The sequence below is a fragment of the Cryptomeria japonica genome, unplaced genomic scaffold, assembly GCF_030272615.1.
Source record: "Cryptomeria japonica unplaced genomic scaffold, Sugi_1.0 HiC_scaffold_38, whole genome shotgun sequence".
Taxonomy (NCBI): Eukaryota; Viridiplantae; Streptophyta; class Pinopsida; order Cupressales; family Cupressaceae; genus Cryptomeria; species Cryptomeria japonica.
This window is the reverse complement of record NW_026728860.1, coordinates 117,634-142,642: the sequence shown is the minus strand read 5'-3', so window position 1 is coordinate 142,642 and position 25,009 is coordinate 117,634. Positions and strand designations below refer to the sequence as shown.

General features: G+C 29.0%; 1 protein-coding gene across 1 annotated transcript; it reads right to left on the bottom strand.

The window, feature by feature from the left end:
- Positions 1-7,733: 7,733 nt before the first annotated feature.
- On the bottom strand, positions 7,734-24,155 carry LOC131862174 (uncharacterized). Its single transcript, XM_059214986.1, has 3 exons — positions 23,969-24,155; positions 16,619-16,747; positions 7,734-7,873 (listed from the first exon to the last, which is right to left on the bottom strand). The coding sequence occupies exons 1-3, from the start codon at positions 24,153-24,155 to the stop codon at positions 7,734-7,736; spliced, it is 456 nt and encodes a 151-aa protein (XP_059070969.1).
- Positions 24,156-25,009: the final 854 nt, after the last annotated feature.

The window sequence follows — 25,009 nt, the reverse complement described above, 5'->3', positions numbered from 1 at the left end:
GGAAAAGGTCAGTTTTAGAAGCAAGATATGATCTGTTCCTTGTTCAAATCTTGTGACTGAAAGTTCCAATCTTAATGAACGGAGAAAAGAATATCAAAGGCTAGTTGTTAAGGGAAACAATGCCATTCCAGGTATGGAAATAATTAATTAATTAATAACATATTCTATTTATTTAAGGTTATTGTCTTAGTCTTTTTTTTTATTATTAGATAAGCAGGGAGATGGCCCTGAATGAAAAGAGAAGCAGAATTACATCATAAACCAAACACCAACTATAAAATAGCTAACAAAAAGGAACCAGTTCTAATAAAAAATGATCAAAAATTTTCCTACCCCTGAGACTATTTCTACGGATGCTAGTATCATACCCAATGTTAATAGCAGAAGTATCACAATACCGATTATCATAAGCTATACTACTAATGATGTTTCCAGCATTATCTTTATCAACATAACCGAGCTAGTCTTAGTATAATTAATTAACATAAAGTCTGTCAAATTGGGCACGCAGGCCCCAAGTAGCCATCTAAAGAAAAACATAACAAAAAGACCAAAATAGAGAAAATAAAGAGACCATTACATCTTTATTAGATTCCATTCCCACTCGAGCCTGCCGACATTCTACTTCCATGTCTCCTTCTGATCTTCTTCGTCCTCCTCCGTCATCTCTCTTATACCCTTCTTTCCATTCTTCTTCCTAATTTTATTCGGTCTACCTTTACCAGAAACCGTACCTAGGACTGCATTGTTCATTATCCCATCTGTGATATTACAGAGAGAATTAAAAGCATCGCACTAAAGTTTCATTATACTATCATGTTCATCATATTTCTTTTCTAGCCTTGCAATTTTCTCCTTCATGTCATTCAATTGCTCCTAACTAGTGTTGTTAGCCTCCTGGGTCAACCATAAAGGCAAACAGGGACCCATTTCCATATCTTTAGAGGAGACTAGGCCATTGTGCTCTTTGAAAAGGGACTAATGTTCACTTTCCGATTTGTTGTTTTCTTCTTTAATTTCCTCTTCTTCGTCCATGTTCTCATCTTCAATATAATAAATTTCATAAAAATTAGTCTGAGTCTTGGTAGGTTGATTCCTCTCTTTGTCACAAAGCCTAGCTGACCTTCTTTCCCTCGAGCTACTCTCAACTTTTTCTTGCTTTGTTCCTTTCACATCTTCCTCTTCCAAGTTATGAATCTCCGAGTCAATGGTCAAGCTCTTTTTCGTAGACTCACTACTAGACCTCTTAGCTTTCCTCAATTTAGAAAGATAAAAAAAAGCTTGTATGTTTCTAAATTGTAAACATAAAATTTAATTTTTTCTAAATTTAAAAAATCAAAATCACATATTTAAACAAATAATTTTAGTCATCCAGATATAAGGCTTCTATATTGAAAAAATCAAATTTATACACACGTGAGTTTTCAAGATCAAAAATCTTTTTTATGTTTCTAAATTGTAGTAATAAAAATATAATGTTGAAAAAATCAAATTTATACACACGTGAGTTTTCAAGATCAAAAATCTTTTTTATGTTTCTAAATTGTAGTAATAAAAATATAATGTTTCTAAATTATATTTGCATACAGTGATAGAACATACCGTTTTTCTGTTTTTTCTTAAGATAATGTTGCAAGAATCTTAGTTATCGATTTAAAAAGATAAAAAAAAACTTGTATGTTTCTAAATTGTAAACATAAAATTTAATTTTTCTAAATTTAAAAAATCAAAATCACATATTTGAACAAATAATTGTAGTGATCAAAATATAATGTTTCTATATTGAAAAAATAAAATTTATACGCACATGTGATTTTTCAAGATCAATTTTTTTTTTTTTTTTTTCTAAATTGTAGTAATAAAAATATAATGTTTGTAAATTATATTTGCATAGAATGATAGAGCATACCGTTTTTCTCTTTTTTGTTAAGATAATGTTGCAAGAATCTTAGTGTAAACATAGAATTTAATTTTTCTAAATTTCAAAAATCAAAATCACATGTTTAAACAAATAATTTTAGTCATCAAAATATAATGTTTCTATATTGAAAAAATCAAATTTATACACGCGTGACATTTCAAGATCAAAAATAATTTTTAAGTTTCTAAATTGTAGTAATAAAAATAAAATGTTTCTAAATTATATTTGCATAGAGTGATAGAACATACCGTTTTTCTCTTTTTTGTTAAGATAATGTTGCAAGAATCTTAGTTATCAATTTAAAAAGATAAAAAAGAACTTGTATGTTTCTAAATTGTAAACATAAAATTTAATTTTTCAAAATTTAAAAAATCAAAATCACATATTTAAACAAATAATTTTAGTCATCCAAATATAAGGTTTCTATATTGAAAAAATCAAATCTATGTTTCTAAGTTGTAGTAATAAAAATATAATGTTTCTAAATTATATTTGCATACAGTGATAGAACATACCGTTTTTCTCCTAAACAAACTTGTATGTTTCTAAATTGTAAACATAAAATTTAACTTTTCTAAATTTAAAAAATCAAAATCACATATTTAAACAAATATTTTTAGTCATCAAAATATAATGTTTCGATATTGAAAGAAACAAATTTATATACATGTGATTTTTCAAGATCAAAAGGAATTTTTATGTTTCTAAATTATATTTGCATAGAGTGAGAGAACATACCGTTTTTCTCTTTTTTGTTAAGATAATGTTGCAAGAATCGTAGTTATCAATTTAGAAAGATAAAAAACAAACTTGTATGTTTCTAAATTGTAAACATAAAATTTAAGTTTTCGAAATTTAAAAAATCAAAATCACATATTTGAACAAATAATTTTAGTCATCAAGATATAATGTTTCTATATTGAAAAAATCAAATTTATACACATGTGATTTTTCAATTTCTAAATTGTAGTAATAAAAATGTAATGTTTCTAAATTGTATTTGCATAGAATGATAGAACATACTGTTTTTCTCGTTTTTGTTAAGATAATGTTGCAAGAATATTAGTTATCAATTTAGAAAGATAAAAACAAACTTGTATGTTTCTAAATTGTAAACATAAAATTTAATTTTTCTAAATTAAAAAAATCAAAATCACATATTTAAACAAATAATTTTAGTCATCAAAATATAATGTTTCTATATTGAAAAAACAAAATTTATATTTCTCAAATGTTATACCCTTAAATAAGATTGTGGTTTAGTTACGGTTAGGGTTAGGGTTGTATTAGGGATAGCATGAATGTTGTATTGGGTTATCATTTAATTTTTATAAGAGTAGAGTTAGAATAAAACAAGTAATCTAAATCAAAAGAAAGTTTAAACTATTTTCGTATTTGTATTAATAAGATTATTTTAATTAAAACTAAGTTTAATCTATTTTAAAATGCCTTTATTTTATTACAACAAAATTTAAATGTATCAATCTCATAAAAATATTTAAATAATGAAAACCAATTCATAACAAAAGTACATAATAGTGAAGGATTTTTTAAATATTTTATAATAAACTGATAATAAGTTTTATGAATGCATTATCCTATAATAACAACTGCAACATAACCATAACTCTAAATATTTATTATCCTTGACAATAAAACCTAACCACAACCCTATAAACTTAACCCTAAATATAATGCAAAACATATTGCTAACCCTAACTCTATCCCTAACAATGATGTATACCCTATCCCTAAACATAATCCTAACCCTAACTTTAAATTCTAACCCTAAACCCTAGCCTTAGCCCTAACCTTAACACTAATACTAAACATGAAGTAAACCTATCCCTCGCCATAACCATAGTCCTAATCCTAACCATAATCCTAACAAAAAACATAAACCTTAATCATAAAAATAATCATAATCCTAACCCTAATCCTAACATTAATTGAACCATAACCCTAACAATAATCCCTATATAGATTTGCCTAGTTAAACCTTAACTTTGACCTTAAAATAAAGCTTTATTATATAATCCTAACCTGCACACCATGCTTTATCCTTAAACCCTAACCCTATTTGAATACTATTATAGCTTGCATATAAAAAATTGAGATTTAAGTGCGTTAATTGAATAGATACTAATAATGCACAAAATAAATGGTACTAAAATAATATTACTCTTTTGATAAGCATAGAAATCAAATCAATGATGGTGCTTTAAGTAGATTATTATCTGTTTTATGTTATCAACATTTTATTTCATATATTTAATATAAATTAATTTTCGCTCCAATTTATAATGAATCCAATTGAATCTATGAATACAATTTGCTAATTTGAATATTGTAAAGTTGGACATTTTCTTGGCGGTCAATTTTCTTGTCGATAAATATGTCTATCTCATATATATTAACAATAGAAAATCAATGTTAATTAATATTTTTACAATGCATTCAAAATTTTCTCTCATAAGATATCCAAATGAATTATACAATGCTCATAAATTTTACCGCTTGTGTAGTACCACGGATACATAGAAAGGTTGACCTAGATTCTTTCATAATTTTAGGACTTTAAGTTCATTTTTTGTGAAAAGTTTGATTGATAAGAACTTACCAATTGCTTAGAAGGTTTGAGCTCAATCTATGCAATTACCACCATCTTAGTCATGGATATGCACATGTAACTTATTTTGAATATTTCATAAAATTTATATAAATTATAGTATATACTATTTTATAAAATTTCATGTTTTTGGGTATAAAAATTAAAATCTGTTTTAATAGATTTATTATAATTTTAGATTTATTTTTGGTTTTGTATTTTCTTAAATGATTATATCCATTTCAAGTTAATTAAAACATATTGTAAATTTACAAATATGTGACTCACTAAACTTGGGGTTCTATCTTTGATACCAAGGTTCTATCCCTATCCCAAACCTTGAATCTAATTTTAATCTTAATGATGATCCAAGCCCTAACCCTAATTATAATTATATCCGTAACCCTTCTCAAACCATAACCATAACCTTAATCATAATTATTATTCTCCTAATCTAAATATAAATGAATCTAAGCATTATAGCACAATAGTAACCCTAATTCTAGCTTAACCATAACCCAAGTAAATGTAACCATAACCCTCAATATGCACGAATCATAATTATAATTAAGCTATAACTTGAGCTATATTTAAACCCTAAAACTAACTACAATCCTAACCATACCCCCAGTTATAATTGTCACCCTGACACTAAACCCTAACACTAAACCCTAACCTTAACCATAAATTGAACCATAATATTAAACCGTAACCATGACCCTAACCCTAACCATAATCCTAACTGTAATACTAAACCTTAATGCTAACCATAATCCTAAACCAAAACCAAACCCTAATGTTGATGCTAACCCTAACCATGATATAAACCCTAAACATTATCATAACCCAAACCCTAATCATAAATCTAACCCGAACCATTATGTAAACCTTAACCCTAACCATAACACTAACCTTAACCCTAATGCTAACCATAACCATATTACTCCAATTAAATAAAGTTTAATATTATCATGAAATAAAGTTTAATATATCTTAGATTTTAGTATTTGCTTTGATCTTGCAACACATAAATTATATAAAATAGTCTAAATAGATATTTAAAATTTCATATATCCTTATCGCCTATTTTTATCATGTACCCGAATTCTAATAGGCGTCTCCATAAGGATATCTGAATGTATTATATATATATTTGATTAAAATAAAATATATGTAAGCTAGGTCTTACTTTTTTAAAATTAGGAAGCCCCGCACTTTGAATTAATTTTGGGAGATTTCTTTCATGCTTTCTTAAGATGTAATTAGTTAGTCAAAGCTTCTAATTTGAATAGGGAGCAGATCGTAATTTTTTTGGTCTCCACTACGCACAACACATTGAATGCATCATTTGACGGAACAAAGGTCCTCGTAGGAGCTTCTTAAATTTGGGGCTCCCTCTATATATAGATGAGAGTATTGCATTGGATGTCATATCAGTTTCCGGCTGCTAACTGATCATTTAGTTGAAACGTAAAGTGTTTTCTGTGCGCTTAACACAATAAAGAAATTATGGAGAATTTCATGCGTTGGAAACTGATAGTACTGTTTTTTGTGTACTTCCTTCTGTTTATAGTGCATGTTTCGGCCAGGTGCAGCCATACCACTATTCCATGTCCTTCGCCCCAACCGCCCCCAAAGAAATCTATTTTATCAGAGACGGATTGGGCACCTGTGCGGCCTCAGCAACCATATTCCATGGCCGTACCGCTCTCAAAGAAGTCTGTTTTATCAGACCAAAACTGGTCACATGTGCGCCTCTTCCGTAATACTGAAGACCCTGCTTCCGAATCTCACCGTATGGACAGCCACTGAAACCAATTTTCGCTCCTCTCCTGTTCTCATCCATTCTCAAGACAGACAAATAAAACTGGATTCGTTCATTCTATAGTGCATCAATAGTCCACCCGGTGGTGCGGCTGTATTTACAAGATCGGTGTAAATTTTCAACCGTTTCTTTCACTTGTATATTTTTATTCATTCACGTAGTCGAAATAAATGTTGATTTAGTCTTCCCGGATTAGAATACATATTTAATACGTATCGTGCATAAATAAAGAATAAACTGCAGCCACCCGTTGGCACGGCAGTATACAGAAGATCGGTATAAATTTTCTAATACGCAAGCACAACCAATTCCATGAAGAACCTAAAGTCTATAAAATAATGTTGAGAAGTTTATACAAGAATAAATAGTAACAAATTTTGAAATGCCAAAAGATTATGTGTTGGAAAAGGTCAGTTTTAGAAGCAAGATATGATCTGTTCCTTGTTCAAATCTTGTGACTGAAAGTTCCATCTTAATGAACGGAGAAAAGAATATCAAAGGTTAGTTATTAAGGGAAACAATGCCATTCCAGGTATGGAAATAATTAATTAATTAATAACATATTCTATTTATTTAAGGTTATTGTCTTAGTCTTATTTTTTTTTATTAGATAAGCAGGGAGATGGCCCTGAATGAAAAGAGAAGCAGAATTACATCATAAACCAAACACCAACTATAAAATAGCTAACAAAAAGGAACCAGTTCTAATAAAAAATGATCAAAAATTTTCCTACCCCTGAGACTATTTCTACGGATGCTAGTATCATACCCAATGTTAATAGCAGAAGTATCACAATACCGATTATCATAAGCTATACAACTAATGATGTTTCCAGCATTATCCTTATCAACATAACCGAGCCAGTCTTAGTATAATTAATTAACATAAAGTCTGTCAAATTGGGCACACAGGTCCCAATTAGCCATCTAAAGAAAAACATAACAAAAAGACCAAAATAGAGAAAACCAAGAGACCATTACTTCTTTATTAGATTCCATTCCCACTCGAGCCTGCCGACATTCTGCTTCCATGTCTCCTTCTGATCTTCTTCGTCCTCCTCTGTCATTTCTCTTATACCCTTCTTTCCATTCTTCTTCCTAATTTTATTCAGTCTACCTTTACCAGAAACCGTACCTAGGACTGCATTCTTCATTATCCCATTTGTGATATTACAGAGAGAATTAAAAGCATCACACTAAAGTTTCATTATACTATCATGTTCATCATATTTCTTTTCTAGCCTTGCAATTTTCTCCTTCATGTCATTCAATTGCTCCTAACTAGTGTTGTTAGCATCTGGGGTCGACCTCAAAGGCAAACAGGGACCCATTTCCATATCTTTAGAGGACACTAGGCCATTGTGCTCTTTGAAAAGGGACTAATGTTCACTTTCCGATTTGTTGTTTTCTTCTTTAATTTCCTCTTCTTCGTCCATGTTCTCATTAGGGATTTCAGTCTGTTTTTCCTCATCCACATTAACATCCTCATCCTTAGAATTATCCTGAGAGTCAGCCTCATCTTCAATATAATAAATTTCATAAAAATTAGTCTCAGTCTTGGTAGGTTGATTCCTCTCTTTGTCACAAAGCCTAGCTGACCTTCTTTCCCCCAAGCTACTCTCAACTTTTTCTTGCTTTGTTCCTTTCACATCTTCCTCTTCCAAGTTATGAATCTCCGAGTCAATGGTCAAGCTCTTTTTGGTAGACTCACTACTAGACCTCTTAGCTTTCCTCAATTTAGAAAGATAAAAAAAAGCTTGTATGTTTCTAAATTGTAAACATAAAATTTAATTTTTTCTAAATTTAAAAAATCAAAATCACATATTTAAACAAATAATTTTAGTCATCCAGATATAAGGCTTCTATATTGAAAAAATCAAATTTATACACACGTGAGTTTTCAAGATCAAAAATCTTTTTTATTTTTCTAAATTGTAGTAATAAAAATATAATGTTTCTAAATTATATTTGCACACAGTGATAGAACATACCATTTTTCTCTTTTTTGTTAAGATAATGTTGCAAGAATCTTAGTTATCGATTTAAAAAGATAAAAAAAAACTTGTACGTTTCTAAATTGTAAACATAAAATTTAATTTTTCTAATTTTAAAAAATCAAAATAACATATTTGAACAAATAATTGTAGTAATTTTTCTAAATTTAAAAAATCAAAATCACATATTTGAACAAATAATTGTAGTGATCAAAATATAATGTTTCTATATTGAAAAAATAAAATTTATACGCACATGTGATTTTTCAAGATCAAAAAATATTTTTTATCTTTCTAAATTGTAGTAATAAAAATATAATGTTTGTAAATTATATTTGCATAGAATGATAGAGCATACCGTTTTTCTCTTTTTTGTTAAGATAATGTTGCAAGAATCTTAGTTATCAATTTAGAAAGATAAAAATAAACTTTTATCTTTCTAAATTGTAAACATAAAATTTAATTTTTCTAAATTTTAAAAATCAAAATCACATGTTTAAACAAATAATTTTAGTCATCAAAATATAATGTTTCTATATTGAAAAAATCAAATTTATACACGCGTGACTTTTCAAGATCAAAAATAATTTTTAAGTTTCTAAATTGTAGTAATAAAAATAAAATGTTTCTAAATTATATTTGCATAGAGTGATAGAACATACCGTTTTTCTCTTTTTTGTTAAGATAATGTTGCAAGAATCTTAGTTATCAATTTAAAAAGATAAAAAAGAACTTGTATGTTTCTAAATTGTAAACATAAAATTTAATTTTTCTAAATTTAAAAAATCAAAATCACATATTTAAACAAATAATTTTAGTCATCCAAATATAAGGTTTCTATATTGAAAAAATCAAATCTATGTTTCTAAGTTGTAGTAATAAAAATATAATGTTTCTAAATTATATTTGCATACAGTGATAGAACATACCGTTTTTCTCCTAAACAAACTTGTATGTTTCTAAATTGTAAACATAAAATTTAATTTTTCTAAATTTAAAAAATCAAAATCACATATTTAAACAAATATTTTTAGTCATCAAAATATAATGTTTCGATATTGAAAGAAACAAATTTATATACATGTGATTTTTCAAGATCAAAAGGAATTTTTATGTTTCTAAATTATATTTGCATAGAGTGATAGAACATACCGTTTTTCTCTTTTTTGTTAAGATAATGTTGCAAGAATCGTAGTTATCAATTTAGAAAGATAAAAAACAAACTTGTATGTTTCTAAATTGTAAACATAAAATTTAAGTTTTCTAAATTTAAAAAATCAAAATCACATATTAGAACAAATAATTTTAGTCATCAAGATATAATGTTTCTATATTGAAAAAATCAAATTTATACACATGTGATTTTTCAATTTCTAAATTGTAGTAATAAAAATGTAATGTTTCTAAATTGTATTTGCATAGAATGATAGAACATACTATTTTTCTCGTTTTTGTTAAGATAATGTTGCAAGAATATTAGTTATCAATTTAAAAAGATAAAAACAAACTTGTATGTTTCTAAATTGTAAACATAAAATTTAATTTTTCTAAATTAAAAAAATCAAAATCACATATTTAAACAAATAATTTTAGTCATCAAAATATAATGTTTCTATATTGAAAAACAAAATTTATATTTCTCAAATGTTATACCCTTAAATAAGATTGTGGTTTAGTTACGGTTAGGGTTAGGGTTGTATTAGGGATAGCATTAATGTTGTATTGGGTTATCATTTAATTTTTATAAGAGTACAGTTAGAATAAAACAAGTAATCTAAATCAAAAGAAAGTTTAAACTATTTTCGTATTTGTATTAATAAGATTATTTTAATTAAAACTAAGTTTAATCTATTTTAAAATGCCTTTTTTTTATTACAACAAAATTTAAATGTATCAATCTCATAAAAATATTTAAATAATGAAAACCAATTCATAACAAAAGTACATAATAGTGAAGGATTTTTTAAATATTTTATAATAAACTGATAATAAGTTTTATGAATGCATTATCCTATAATAACAACTGCAACATAACCATAACTCTAAATATTTATTATCCTTGACAAGAAAACCTAACCATAACCCTATAAACTTAACCCTAAATATAATGCAAAACATATTGCTAACCCTAACTCTATCCCTAACAATGATGTATACCCTATCCCTAAACACAATCCTAACCCTAACTTTAAATTCTAACCCTAAACCCTAGCCTTAGCCCTAACCTAACACTAATACTAAACATGAAGTAAACCTATCCCTCGCCATAACCATAGTCCTAATCCTAACCATAATCCTAACAAAAAACATAAACCTTAATCATAAAAATAATCATAATCCTAACCCTAATCCTAACATTAATTGAACCATAACCCTAACAATAATCCTTATATAGATTTGCCTAGTTAAACCTTAACTTTGACCTTAAAATAAAGCTTTATTATATAATCCTAACCTGCACACCATGCTTTATCCTTAAACCCTAACCCTATTTGAATACTATTATAGCTTGCATATAAAAAATTGAGATTTAAGTGCGTTAATTGAATAGATACTAATAATGCACAAAATAAATGGTACTAAAATAATATTACTCTTTTGATAAGCATAGAAATCAAATCAATGATGGTGCTTTAAGTAGATTATTATCTGTTTTATGTTATCAAGATTATATTTCATATATTTAATATAAATTAATTTTAAATCATATTAATAATGGTTCCAATTGAATCTATGAATACAATTTGCTAATTTGAATATTGTAAATTTGGACATTTTCTTGGTGGTCAATTTTCTTGTCGATAAATATGTCTATCTCATATATATTAACAATAGAAAATCAATGTTAATTAATATTTTTACAATGCATTCAAAATTTTCTCTCATAAGATATCCAAATGAATTATACAATGCTCATAAATTTTACCACTTGTGTAGTACCACGGATACATAGAAAGGTTGACCTAGATTCTTTCATAATTTTAGGACTTTAAGTTCATTTTTTGTGAAAAGTTTGATTGATCAGAACTTACCAATTGCTTAGAAGGTTTGAGCTCAATCTATGCAATTACCACCATCTTAGTCATGGATATGCACATGTAACTTATTTTGAATATTTCATAAAATTTATATAAATTATAGTATATACTATTTTATAAAATTTCATGTTTTTGGGTATAAAAATTAAAATCTATTTTAATAGATTTATTATAATTTTAGATTTATTTTTGGTTTTGTATTTTCTTAAATGATTATATCCATTTCAAATTAATTAAAACATATTGTAAATTTACAAATATGTGACTCACTAAACTTGGGGTTCTATCTTTGATACCAAGGTTCTATCCCTATCCCAAACCTTGAATCTAATTTTAATCCTAATGATGATCCAAACCCTAGCCCTAATTATAATTCTATCCGTAACCCTTCTCAAACCCTAACCATAACCTTAATCATAATTATTATTCTCCTAATCTAAATATAAATGAATCTAAGCATTATAGCACAATAGTAACCCTAATTCTAGCCTAACCATAACCCTAAGTAAATGTAACCATAACCCTCAATATGCACGAATCATAATTATAATTAAGCTATAACTTGAGCTATATTTAAACCCTAAAACTAACTACAATCTTAACCATAACCCTAAACCCTAACCCTAACCAAAACCCAAAACCTATCCTTAATCCTAAGAGTAAATCCTACCCATAATCCTAATGCTAACCCTAAACCCTAACTCAAACCATTACCCTCACCCTATCCTTAATCTCAAACCTTAACATTAACCATAATCCTCACCCTAACCCTAACCCTAAACCTAATTCAAACAATGATATTAACAATGACCCTAGCCCAAATCCTAACCCTAACCTTGACCCAAACCCTAATCTTAACCTTGACCCTAGCTTGATGTAAATCCTAACCCTAACCATAATCCTAACTATGACCCTAAGCCTAAGCCTAAGCCAAAGCCAAACCATCATCCTAAACCTAACCTTAGTGCTAAACATGATTTCAATAATAAACTTAACCATAACCCTAATCATAATCCTAACCCCAACCCCAACCCTAATCCTAACTCTAACCTAACCATAATCCTAAACCCTAACCCTGACAAAAATCCTGCCCTAAATGTAACCCTAATTCAAATGGAGATTTTATCGTAATCTATTCCTAACCTTAACCTAGCCCAAACCCTAATCCTAATAGAACATTAATACCAATTTAACCATAACCGTAATTCTAACCCTAACTTTGATGTAAACCCTAAACTTAATTGTAACCCTGACACTAAACCCTAACCATAAACTTATGTTCCTTATAAGTAAAACTTAACCCTGACCATAATCCTAACCCTAAAATTAACCTTAACCATATTTACTATTTCAACCCTAATTTGAATGTCAACCATAACCCTGAAGCGACCTCGATTATAAATCCAACCTATGGTTTACCTTATCCCCAATCTTTATGCTAACATAACCCATAACCCTAACTAAATTCTAATGCTAACCTTCAAACAAAGCTCTATTAATTTAGTTGTAATTCTAACCTTAATCCTAATTAAACTCTATCCCTAACCCTAATACTGATTCTAATTGAACCTGAACCTTTACCCCAAGCATTATCCTACCAATTACAACTATTATTTTAGTTATAATACTATTACACCCTCTAATCTAGACCCTAACCCTAACCCTAACCTGATAATGACCCTAAACCTAACCTTATATCTAACCCTAACCCTAACAACCCTAATCCTAACACAAACCCTAACTCTTACACCTCTCATCACAAAATATCTTTTATTCCAATCTTAAACCTAACCCTAACCCTAATCCTAATTTTAATTCTAACACTAACCCTAATTTAAATTATAATCACTATTTATAATCTTTAAAACTTACCCTAATTATAATCACTAAGACTAACCCCAATACCAACCTTAAACCTAACCCTAATTATAACTTTTACACTAACTATAATTATTAACCCTAACCCTAACAATAATACTTAGTCTTAACCCTAAAACCTAATCCTAACCATAACCCTAACAACATGCTTTATCCTTGAATCCTAACCCTTCCCGAGTCATAACACTAAATGTAACCTTAATTTAGTTGTAATGCTAACCCTAATCCTAATTAAACCCTATCCCTATTCCTAATATTGATTCTAATTGAACCTGAACCTGAACCCTTACCCCAAGCATTATCCTACAATAATAACTATAATCGTTAACTAAAACCAATTATAACTATCATTTTATCTATAATACTATAACTCCCTTTAATCTAATCCCTAACCCTAACAACCCTAATCCTGACGCAAACCCTAACTCTTGTAGCTATCATCATAGACTATCTTTCTATGCAATCTTAACCCTAACCCTATCCCTAATCCTAATTATAATTCTAGACCTAACCCTAACCCTAATCCTAATTTTAATTATAATCTTTAAACTTTACCCTAATTATAATCACCAAGACTAACCCTAACACTAACCATGATCCCATGCGAAAAACAAAACTTGATGCTAACCCTAACCATGATATACACCCCAATTGTTATTATATTCCTAACCCTAACCATGATATAAACCTTAACCCTGCCATAATACTAACCTTAACCCTAATCCAAAACATAACCATAAACTGAATCCTAATCCTAACCATACCCCCAGTTATAATTGTCACCCTGACACTAAACCCTAACACTAAACCCTAACCTTAACCATAAATTGAACCGTAATATTAAACCGTAACCATGACCCTAACCCTAACCATAATCCTAACTGTAATCCTAAACCTTAATGCTAACCATAATCCTAAACCAAAACCAAACCCTAATGTTGATGCTAACCCTAACCATGATATAAACCCTAAACATTATCATAACCCAAACCCTAATCATAAATCTAACCCGAACCATTATGTAAACCTTAACCCTAACCATAACACTAACCTTAACCCTAATGCTAACCATAACCATATTACTCCAATTAAATAAAGTTTAATATTATCATTAAATAAAGTTTAATATATCTTAGATTTTAGTATTTGCTTTGATCTTGCAACACATAAATTATATAAAATAGTCTAAATAGATATTTAAAATTTCATATATCCTTATCGCCTATTTTTATCATGTACCGAATTCTAATAGGCGTCTCCATAAGGATATCTGAATGTATTATATATATATTTGATTAAAATAAAATATATGTAAGCTAGGTCTTACCTTTTTAAAATTAGGAAGCCCGGCACTTTGAATTAATTTTGGGAGATTTCTTTCATGCTTTCTTAAGATGTAATTAGTTAGTCAAAGCTTCTAATTTGAATAGGGAGCAGATCGTAATTTTTTTCGTCTCCACTACGCACAACACATTGAATGCATCATTTGACGGAACAAAGGTCCTCGTAGGAGCTTCTTAAATTTGGGGCTCCCTGTATATATAGATGAGAGTATTGCATTGGATGTCATATCAGTTTCCGGCTGCTAACTGATCATTTAGTTGAAACGTAAAGTGTTTTCTGTGCGCTTAACACAATAAAGAAATTATGGAGAATTTCATGCGTTGGAAACTGATAGTACTGTTTTTTGTGTACTTCCTTCTGTTTATAGTGCATGTTTCGGCCAGGTGCAGCCATACCACTATTCCATGTCCTTCGCCCCAACCGCCCCCAAAGAAATCTATTTTATCAGAGACGGATTGGGCACCTGTGCGGCCTCAGCAACCATATTCCATGGCCGTACCGCTCTCCAAGAAGTCTGTTTTATCAGTCCAAAACTGGTCACATGTGCGCCTCTTTCGTAATGCTGAAGACCCTGCTTCCGAATCTCACCGTATGGACAGCCACTGAAACCAATTTTCTCTCCTCTCCTGTTCTCATCCATTCTCAAGTGAGACAAATAAAACTGGATTCGTTCATTCTATAGTGCATCAATAGTCCACCCGGTGGTGCGGCTGTATTTACAAGATCGGTGTAAATTTTCAACCGTTTCTTTCACTTGTATATTTTTATTCATTCACGTAGTCGAAATAAATGTTGATTTAGTCTTCCCGGATTACAATACATATTTAATACGTATCGTGCATAAATAAAGAATAAACTGCAGCCACCCGTTGGCACGGCAGTATACAGAAGATCGGTATAAATTTTCTAATACGCAAGCACAACCAATTCCATGAAGAACCTAAAGGCTATAAAATAATGTTGAGAAGTTTATACAAGAATAAATAGTAAACAAATTTTGAAATGCCAAAAGATTATGTGTTGGAAAAGGTCAGTTTTAGAAGCAAGATATGATCTGTTCCTTGTTCAAATCTTGTGACTGAAAGTTCCATCTTAATGAACGGAGAAAAGAATATCAAAGGTTAGTTGTTAAGGGAAACAATGCCATTCCAGGTATGGAAATAATTAATTAATTAATAACATATTCTATTTATTTAAGGTTATTGTCTTAGTCTTATTTTTTTTTATTAGATAAGCAGGGAGATGGCCCTGAATGAAAAGAGAAGCAGAATTACATCATAAACCAAACACCAACTATAAAATAGCTAACAAAAAGGAACCAGTTCTAATAAAAAATGATCAAAAATTTTCCTACCCCTGAGACTATTTCTACGGATGCTAGTATCATACCCAATGTTAATAGCAGAAGTATCACAATACCGATTATCATAAGCTATACAACTAATGATGTTTCCAGCATTATCCTTATCAACATAACCGAGCCAGTCTTAGTATAATTAATTAACATAAAGTCTGTCAAATTGGGCACACAGGTCCCAATTAGCCATCTAAAGAAAAACATAACAAAAAGACCAAAATAGAGAAAACCAAGAGACCATTACTTCTTTATTAGATTCCATTCCCACTCGAGCCTGCCGACATTCTGCTTCCATGTCTCCTTCTGATCTTCTTCGTCCTCCTCTGTCATTTCTCTTATACCCTTCTTTCCATTCTTCTTCCTAATTTTATTCGGTCTACCTTTACCAGAAACCGTACCTAGGACTGCATTCTTCATTATCCCATCTGTGATATTATAGAGAGAATTAAAAGCATCACACTAAAGTTTCATTATACTATCATGTTCATCATATTTCTTTTCTAGCCTTGCAATTTTCTCCTTCATGTCATTCAATTGCTCCTAACTAGTGTTGTTAGCCTCCTGGGTCGACCTCAAAGGCAAACAGGGACCCATTTCCATATCTTTAGAGGACACTAGGCCATTGTGCTCTTTGAAAAGGGACTAATGTTCACTTTCCGATTTGTTGTTTTCTTCTTTAATTTCGTCTTCTTCGTCCATGTTCTCATTAGGGATTTCAGTCTGTTTTTCCTCATCCACATTAACATCCTCATCCTTAGAATTATCCTTGGAGTCAGCCTCATCTTCAATATAATAAATTTCATAAAAATTAGTCTCAGTCTTGGTAGGTTGATTCGTCTCTTTGTCACAAAGCCTAGCTGACCTTCTTTCCCCCAAGCTACTCTCAACTTTTTCTTGCTTTGTTCCTTTCACATCTTCCTCTTCCAAGTTATGAATCTCCGAGTCAATGGTCAAGCTCTTTTTGGTAGACTCACTACTAGACCTCTTAGCTTTCCTCAATTTAGAAAGATAAAAAAAAGCTTGTATGTTTCTAAATTGTAAACATAAAATTTAATTTTTTCTAAATTTAAAAAATCAAAATCACATATTTAAACAAATAATTTTAGTCATCCAGATATAAGGCTTCTAGATTGAAAAAATCAAATTTATACACACGTGAGTTTTCAAGATCAAAAATCATTTTTATGTTTCTAAATTGTAGTAATAAAAATATAATGTTTCTAAATTATATTTGCATACAGTGATAGAACATACTGTTTTTCTCTTTTTTGTTAAGATAATGTTGCAAGAATCTTAGTTATCGATTTAAAAAGATAAAAAAAAAACTTGTACGTTTCTAAATTGTAAACATAAAATTTAATTTTTCTAAATTTAAAAAATCAAAATCACATATTTGAACAAATAATTGTAGTAATTTTTCTAAATTTAAAAAATCAAAATCACATATTTGAACAAATAATTGTAGTGATCAAAATATAATGTTTCTATATTGAAAAAATAAAATTTATACGCACATGTGATTTTTCAAGATCAAAAAATATTTTTTATCTTTTTAAATTGTAGTAATAAAAATATAATGTTTGTAAATTATATTTGCATAGAATGATAGAGCATACCGTTTTTCTCTTTTTTGTTAAGATAATGTTGCAAGAATCTTAGTTATCAATTTAGAAAGATAAAAATAAACTTTTATCTTTCTAAATTGTAAACATAAAATTTAATTTTTCTAAATTTTAAAAAACAAAATCACATGTTTAAACAAATAATTTTAGTCATCAAAATATAATGTTTCTATATTGAAAAAATCAAATTTATACACGCGTGACTTTTCAAGATCAAAAATAATTTTTAAGTTTCTAAATTGTAGTAATAAAAATAAAATGTTTCTAAATTATATTTGCACAGAGTGATAGAACATACCGTTTTTCTCTTTTTTGTTAAGATAATGTTGCAAGAATCTTAGTTATCAATTTAAAAAGATAAAAAAGAACTTGTATGTTTCTAAATTGTAAACATAAAATTTAATTTTTCTAAATTTAAAAAATCAAAATCACATATTTAAACAAATAATTTTAGTCATCCAAATATAAGGTTTCTATATTGAAAAAATCAAATCTATGTTTCTAAGTTGTAGTAATAAAAATATAATGTTTCTAAATTATATTTGCATACAGTGATAGAACATACCGTTTTTCTCCTAAAAAAACTTGTATGTTTCTAAATTGTAAACATAAAATTTAATTTTTCTAAATTTAAAAAATCAAAATCACATATTTAAACAAATATTTTTAGTCATCAAAATATAATGTTTCGATATTGAAAGAAACAAATTTATATACACGTGATTTTTCAAGATCAAAAGGAATTTTTATGTTTCTAAATTATATTTGCATAGAGTGATAGAACATACCGTTTTTCTCTTTTTTGTTAAGATAATCTTGCAAGAATCGTAGTTATCAATTTAGAAAGATAAAAAACAAACTTGTATGTTTCTAAATTGTAAACATAAAATTTAAGTTTTCGAAATTTAAAAAATCAAAATCACATATTTGAACAAATAATTTTAGTCATCAAGATATAATGTTTCTATATTGAAAAAATCAAATTTATACACATGTGATTTTTCAATTTCTAAATTGTAGTAATAAAAATGTAATGTTTCTAAATTGTATTTGCATAGAATGATAGAACATACTATTTTTCTCGTTTTTGTTAAGATAATGTTGCAAGAATATTAGTTATCAATTTAGAAAGATAAAAACAAACTTGTATGTTTCTAAATTGTAAACATAAAATTTAATTTTTCTAACTTAAAAAAATCAAAATCACATATTTAAACAAATAATTTTAGTCATCAAAATATAATGTTTCTATATTGAAAAAACAAAATTTATATTTCTCAAATGTTATACCCTTAAATAAGATTGTGACTTTAGTTACGGTTAGGGTTAGGGTTGTATTAGGGATAGCATTAATGTTGTATTGGGTTATCATTTAATTTTTATAAGAGTAGAGTTAGAATAAAACAAGTAATCTAAATCAAAAGAAAGTTTAAACTATTTTCATACTTGTATTAATAAGATTATTTTAATTAAAACTAAGTTTAATCTATTTTAAAATGCCTTTATTTTATTACAACAAAATTTAAATGTATCAATCTCATAAAAATATTTAAATAATTAAAACCAATTCATAACAAAAGTACATAATAGTGAAGGATTTTTTAAATATTTTATAATAAATTGATAATAAGTTTTATTATCCTATAATAACAACTGCAACATAACCATAACTCTAAATATTTATTATCCTTGACAATAAAACCTAACCATAACCCTATAAACTTAACCCTAAATATAATGCAAAACATATTGCTAACCCTAACTCTATCCCTAACAATGATGTATACCCTATCCCTAAACATAATCGTAACCCTAACTTTAAATTCTAACCCTAAACCCTAGCCTTAGCCCTAACCTTAACACTAATACTAAACATGAAGTAAACCTATCCCTCGCCATAACCATAGTCCTAATCCTAACCATAATCCTAACCAAAAACATAAACCTTAATCATAAAAATAATCATAATCCTAACCCTAATCCTAACATTAATTGAACCATAACCCTAACAATAATCCTTATATAGATTTTCCTAGTTAAACCTTAACTTTGACCTTAAAATAAAGTTTTATTATATAATCCTAACCTGCACACCATGCTTTATCCTTAAACCCTAACCCTATTTGAATATTATTATAGCTTGCATATAAAAAATTGAGATTTAAGTGCGTTAATTGAATAGATACTAATAATGCACAAAATAAATGGTACTAAAATAATATTACTCTTTTGATAAGCATAGAAATCAAATCAATGATGGTGCTTTAAATAGATTATTATCTGTTTTATGTTATCAAGATTTTATTTCATATATTTAATATAAATTAATTTTAAATCATATTAATAATGGTTCCAATTGAATCTATGAATACAATTTGCTAATTTGAATATTGTAAATTTGGACATTTTCTTGGTGGTCAATTTTCTTGTCGATAAATATGTCTATCTCATATATATTAACAATAGAAAATCAATGTTAATTAATATTTTTACAATGCATTCAAAATTTTCTCTCATAAGATATCCAAATGAATTATACAATGCTCATAAATTTTACCACTTGTGTAGTACCACAGATACATAGACAGGTTGACCTAGATTCTTTCATAATTTTAGGACTTTAAGTTCATTTTTTGTGAAAAGTTTGATTGATAAGAACTTACCAATTGCTTAGAAGGTTTGAGCTCAATCTATGCAATTACCACCATCTTAGTCATGGATATGCACATGTAACTTATTTTGAATATTTCATAAAATTTATATAAATTATAGTATATACTATTTTATAAAATTTCATGTTTTTGGGTATAAAAATTAAAATCTATTTTAATAGATTTATTATAATTTTAGATTTATTTTTGGTTTTTTATTTTCTTAAATGATTATATCCATTTCAAATTAATTAAAACATATTGTAAATTTCTATGCAATTACCACCATCTTAGTCATGGATATGCACATGTAACTTATTTTGAATATTTCATAAAATTTATATAAATTATAGTATATACTATTTTATAAAATTTCATGTTTTTGGGTATAAAAATTAAAATCTATTTTAATAGATTTATTATAATTTTAGATTTATTTTTGGTTTTTTATATTCTTAAATGATTATATCCATTTCAAATTAATTAAAACATATTGTAAATTTACAAATATGTGACTCACTAAACTTGGGGTTCTATCTTTGATACCAAGGTTCTATCCCTATCCCAAACCTTGAATCTAATTTTAATCCTAATGATGATCCAAACCCTAACCCTAATTATAATTCTATCCGTAACCCTTCTCAAACCCTAACAATAACCTTAATCATTATTATTATTCTCCTAAGCTAAATATAAATGAATCTAAGCATTATAGCACAATAGTAACCCTAATTCTAGCCTAACCATAACCCTAAGTAAATGTAACCATAACCCTCAATATGCTCGAATCATAATTATAATTAAGCTATTACTTGAGCTATATTTAAACCCTAACCCTAACCAAAACCCAAAACCTATCCTTAATCCTAAGAGTAAGCCCTACCCATAATCCTAATGCTAACCCTAAACCCTAACTCAAACCATTACCCTAACCCTATCCTTAATCTCAAACCCTAACATTAACCATAATCCTCACCCTAACCCTAAGCCTAAACCTAACTCAAACAATGATATTAACAATGACCCTAGCCCAAATCCTAACCCTAACCTTGACCCAAACCCTAATCTTAACCTTGACCCTAGCTTGATGTAAATCCTAACCCTAACCATAATCCTAACTATGACCCTAAGCCTAAGCCTAAGCCAGAGCCAAACCATCATCCTAAACCTAACCTTAGTGCTAAACATGATTTCAATAATAAACTTAACCATAACCCTAATCATAATCCTAACCCCAACCCCAACCCTAATCCTAACTCTAACCTAACCATAATCCTAAACCCTAACCCTGACAAAAATCCTGCCCTAAATGTAACCCTAATTCAAATGGAGATTTTATCGTAATCTATTCCTAACCTTAACCTAGCCCAAACCCTAATCCTAATAGAACATTAATACCAATTTAACCATAACCATCAAGCATAACCCTGAAGCGACCTCGATTATAAATCCAACCTATGGTTTACCTTATCCCCAATCTTTATGCTAACATAACCCATAACCCTAACTAAATTCTAATGCTAACCTTCAAACAAAGCTCTATTAATTTAGTTGTAATTCTAACCTCAATCCTAATTAAACCCTATCTCTAATCCTAATACTGATTCTAATTGAACCTGAGCCTTTACCCCAAGCATTATCCTACCAATTACAACCATTATTTTAGTTATAATACTATTACACCCTCTAATCTAGACCCTAACCCTAACCCTAACCTGATAATGACCCTAAACCTAACCTTATATCTAACCCTAACCCTAACAACCCTAATCCTAACACAAACCCTAACTCTTACACCTCTCATCACAGAATATCTTTCATTCCAATCTTAAGCCTAACCCTAACCCTGATCCTAATTTTAATTCTAACCCTAACCCTAATTTAAATTATAATCACTATTTATAATCTTTAAAACTTACCCTAATTATAATCACTAAGACTAACCCCAATACCAAACCTTAAACCTAACCCTCATTATAACTTTTACACTAATTATAATTATTAACCCTAACCCTAACAATAATACTTAGTCTTAACCCTAAAACCTAATCCTAACCATAACCCTAACAACATGCTTTATCCTTGAATCCTAACCCTTCCTGAGTCATAACACTAAATGTAACCTTAATTTAGTTGTAATGCTAACCTTAATTAAACCCTATCCCTATTCCTAATATTGATTCTAATTGAACCTGAACCTGAACCCTTACCCCAAGCATTATCCTACAATAATAACTATAATCGTTAACTAAAACCAATTATAACTATCATTTTATCTATAATACTATAACTCCCTCTAATCTAATCCCTAACCCTAACAACCCTAATCCTGACGCAAACCCTAACTCTTGTAGCTATCATCATAGACTATCTTTCTATGCAATCTTAACCCTAACCCTATCCCTAATCCTAATTATAATTCTAGACCTAACCCTAACCCTAATCCTAATTTTAATTATTATCTTTAAACTTTACCCTAATTATAATCACCAAGACTAACCCCAATACTAACCCTAACACTAACCATGATCCCATGCGAAAAACAAAACTTGATGCTAACCCTAACCATGATATATACCCCAATTGTTATTATATTCCTAACCCTAACCATGATATAAACCTTAACCCTGACCATAATACTAACCTTAACCCTAATCCAAAACATAACCATAAACTGAATCCTAATCCTAACCATACCCCCAGTTATAATTGTCACCCTTACACTAAACCCTAACACTAAACCCTAACCTTAACCATAAATTGAACCGTAATATTAAACCGTAACCATGACCCTAACCCTAACCATAATCCTAACTGTAATCCTAAACCTTAATGCTAACCATAATCCTAAACCAAAACCAAACCCTAATGTTGATGCTAACCCTAACCATGATATAAACCCTAAACATTATCATAACCCAAACCCTAATCATAAATCTAACCCGAACCATTATGTAAACCTTAACCCTAACCATAACACTAACCTTAACCCTAATGCTAACCATAACCATATTACTCCAATTAAATAAAGTTTAATATTATCATTAAATAAAGTTTAATATATCTTAGATTTTAGTATTTGCTTTGATCTTGCAACACATAAATTATATAAAATAGTCTAAATAGATATTTAAAATTTCATATATCCTTATCGCCTATTTTTATCATGTACCCGAATTCTAATAGGCGTCTCCATAAGGATATCTGAATGTATTATATATATATTTGATTAAAATAAAATATATGTAAGCTAGGTCTTACTTTTTTAAAATTAGGAAGCCCGGCACTTTGAATTAATTTTGGGAGATTTCTTTCATGCTTTCTTAAGATGTAATTAGTTAGTCAAAGCTTCTAATTTGAATAGGGAGCAGATCGTAATTTTTTTCGTCTCCACTACGCACAACACATTGAATGCATCATTTGACGGAACAAACGTCCTCGTAGGAGCTTCTTAAATTTGGGGCTCCCTCTATATATAGATGAGAGTATTGCATTGGATGTCATATCAGTTTCCGGCTGCTAACTGATCATTTAGTTGAAACGTAAAGTGTTTTCTGTGCGCTTAACACAATAAAGAAATTATGGAGAATTTCATGCGTTGGAAACTGATAGTACTGTTTTTTGTGTACTTCCTTCTGTTTATAGTGCATGTTTCGGCCAGGTGCAGGCATACCACTATTCCATGTCCTTCGCCCCAACCGCCCCCAAAGAAATCTATTTTATCAGAGACGGATTGGGCACCTGTGCGGCCTCAGCAACCATATTCCATGGCCGTACCGTCTCAAAGAAGTCTGTTTTATCAGACCAAAACTGGTCACATGTGCGCCTCTTTCGTAATGCTGAAGACCCTGCTTCCGAATCTCACCGTATGGACAGCCACTGAAACCAATTTTCGCTCCTCTCCTGTTCTCATCCATTCTCAAGTGAGACAAATAAAACTGGATTCGTTCATTCTATAGTGCATCAATAGTCCACCCGGTGGTGCGGCTGTATTTACAAGATCGGTGTAAATTTTCAACCGTTTCTTTCACTTGTATATTTTTATTCATTCACGTAGTCGAAATAAATGTTGATTTAGTCTTCCCGGATTAGAATACATATTTAATACGTATCGTGCATAAATAAAGAATAAACTGCAGCCACCCGTTGGCACGAAAGTATACAGAAGATCGGTATAAATTTTCTAATACGCAAGCACAACCAATTCCATGAAGAACCTAAAGGCTATAAAATAATGTTGAGAAGTTTATACAAGAATAAATAGTAACAAATTTTGAAATGCCAAAAGATTATGTGTTGGAAAAGGTCAGTTTTAGAAGCAAGATATGATCTGTTCCTTGTTCAAATCTTGTGACTGAAAGTTCCATCTTAATGAACGGAGAAAAGAATATCAAAGGTTAGTTATTAAGGGAAACAATGCCATTCCAGGTATGGAAATAATTAATTAATTAATAACATATTCTATTTATTTAAGGTTATTGTCTTAGTCTTATTTTTTTTTATTAGATAAGCAGGGAGATGGCCCTGAATGAGAAGAGAAGCAGAATTACATCATAAACCAAACACCAACTATAAAATAGCTAACAAAAAGGAACCAGTTCTAATAAAAAATGATCAAAAATTTTCCTAGAAGTATCACAATACCGATTATCATAAGCTATACTACTAATGATGTTTCCAGCATTATCCTTATCAACATAACCGAGCCAGTCTTAGTATAATTAATTAACATAAAGTCTGTCAAATTGGGCACACAGGTCCCAAGTAGCCA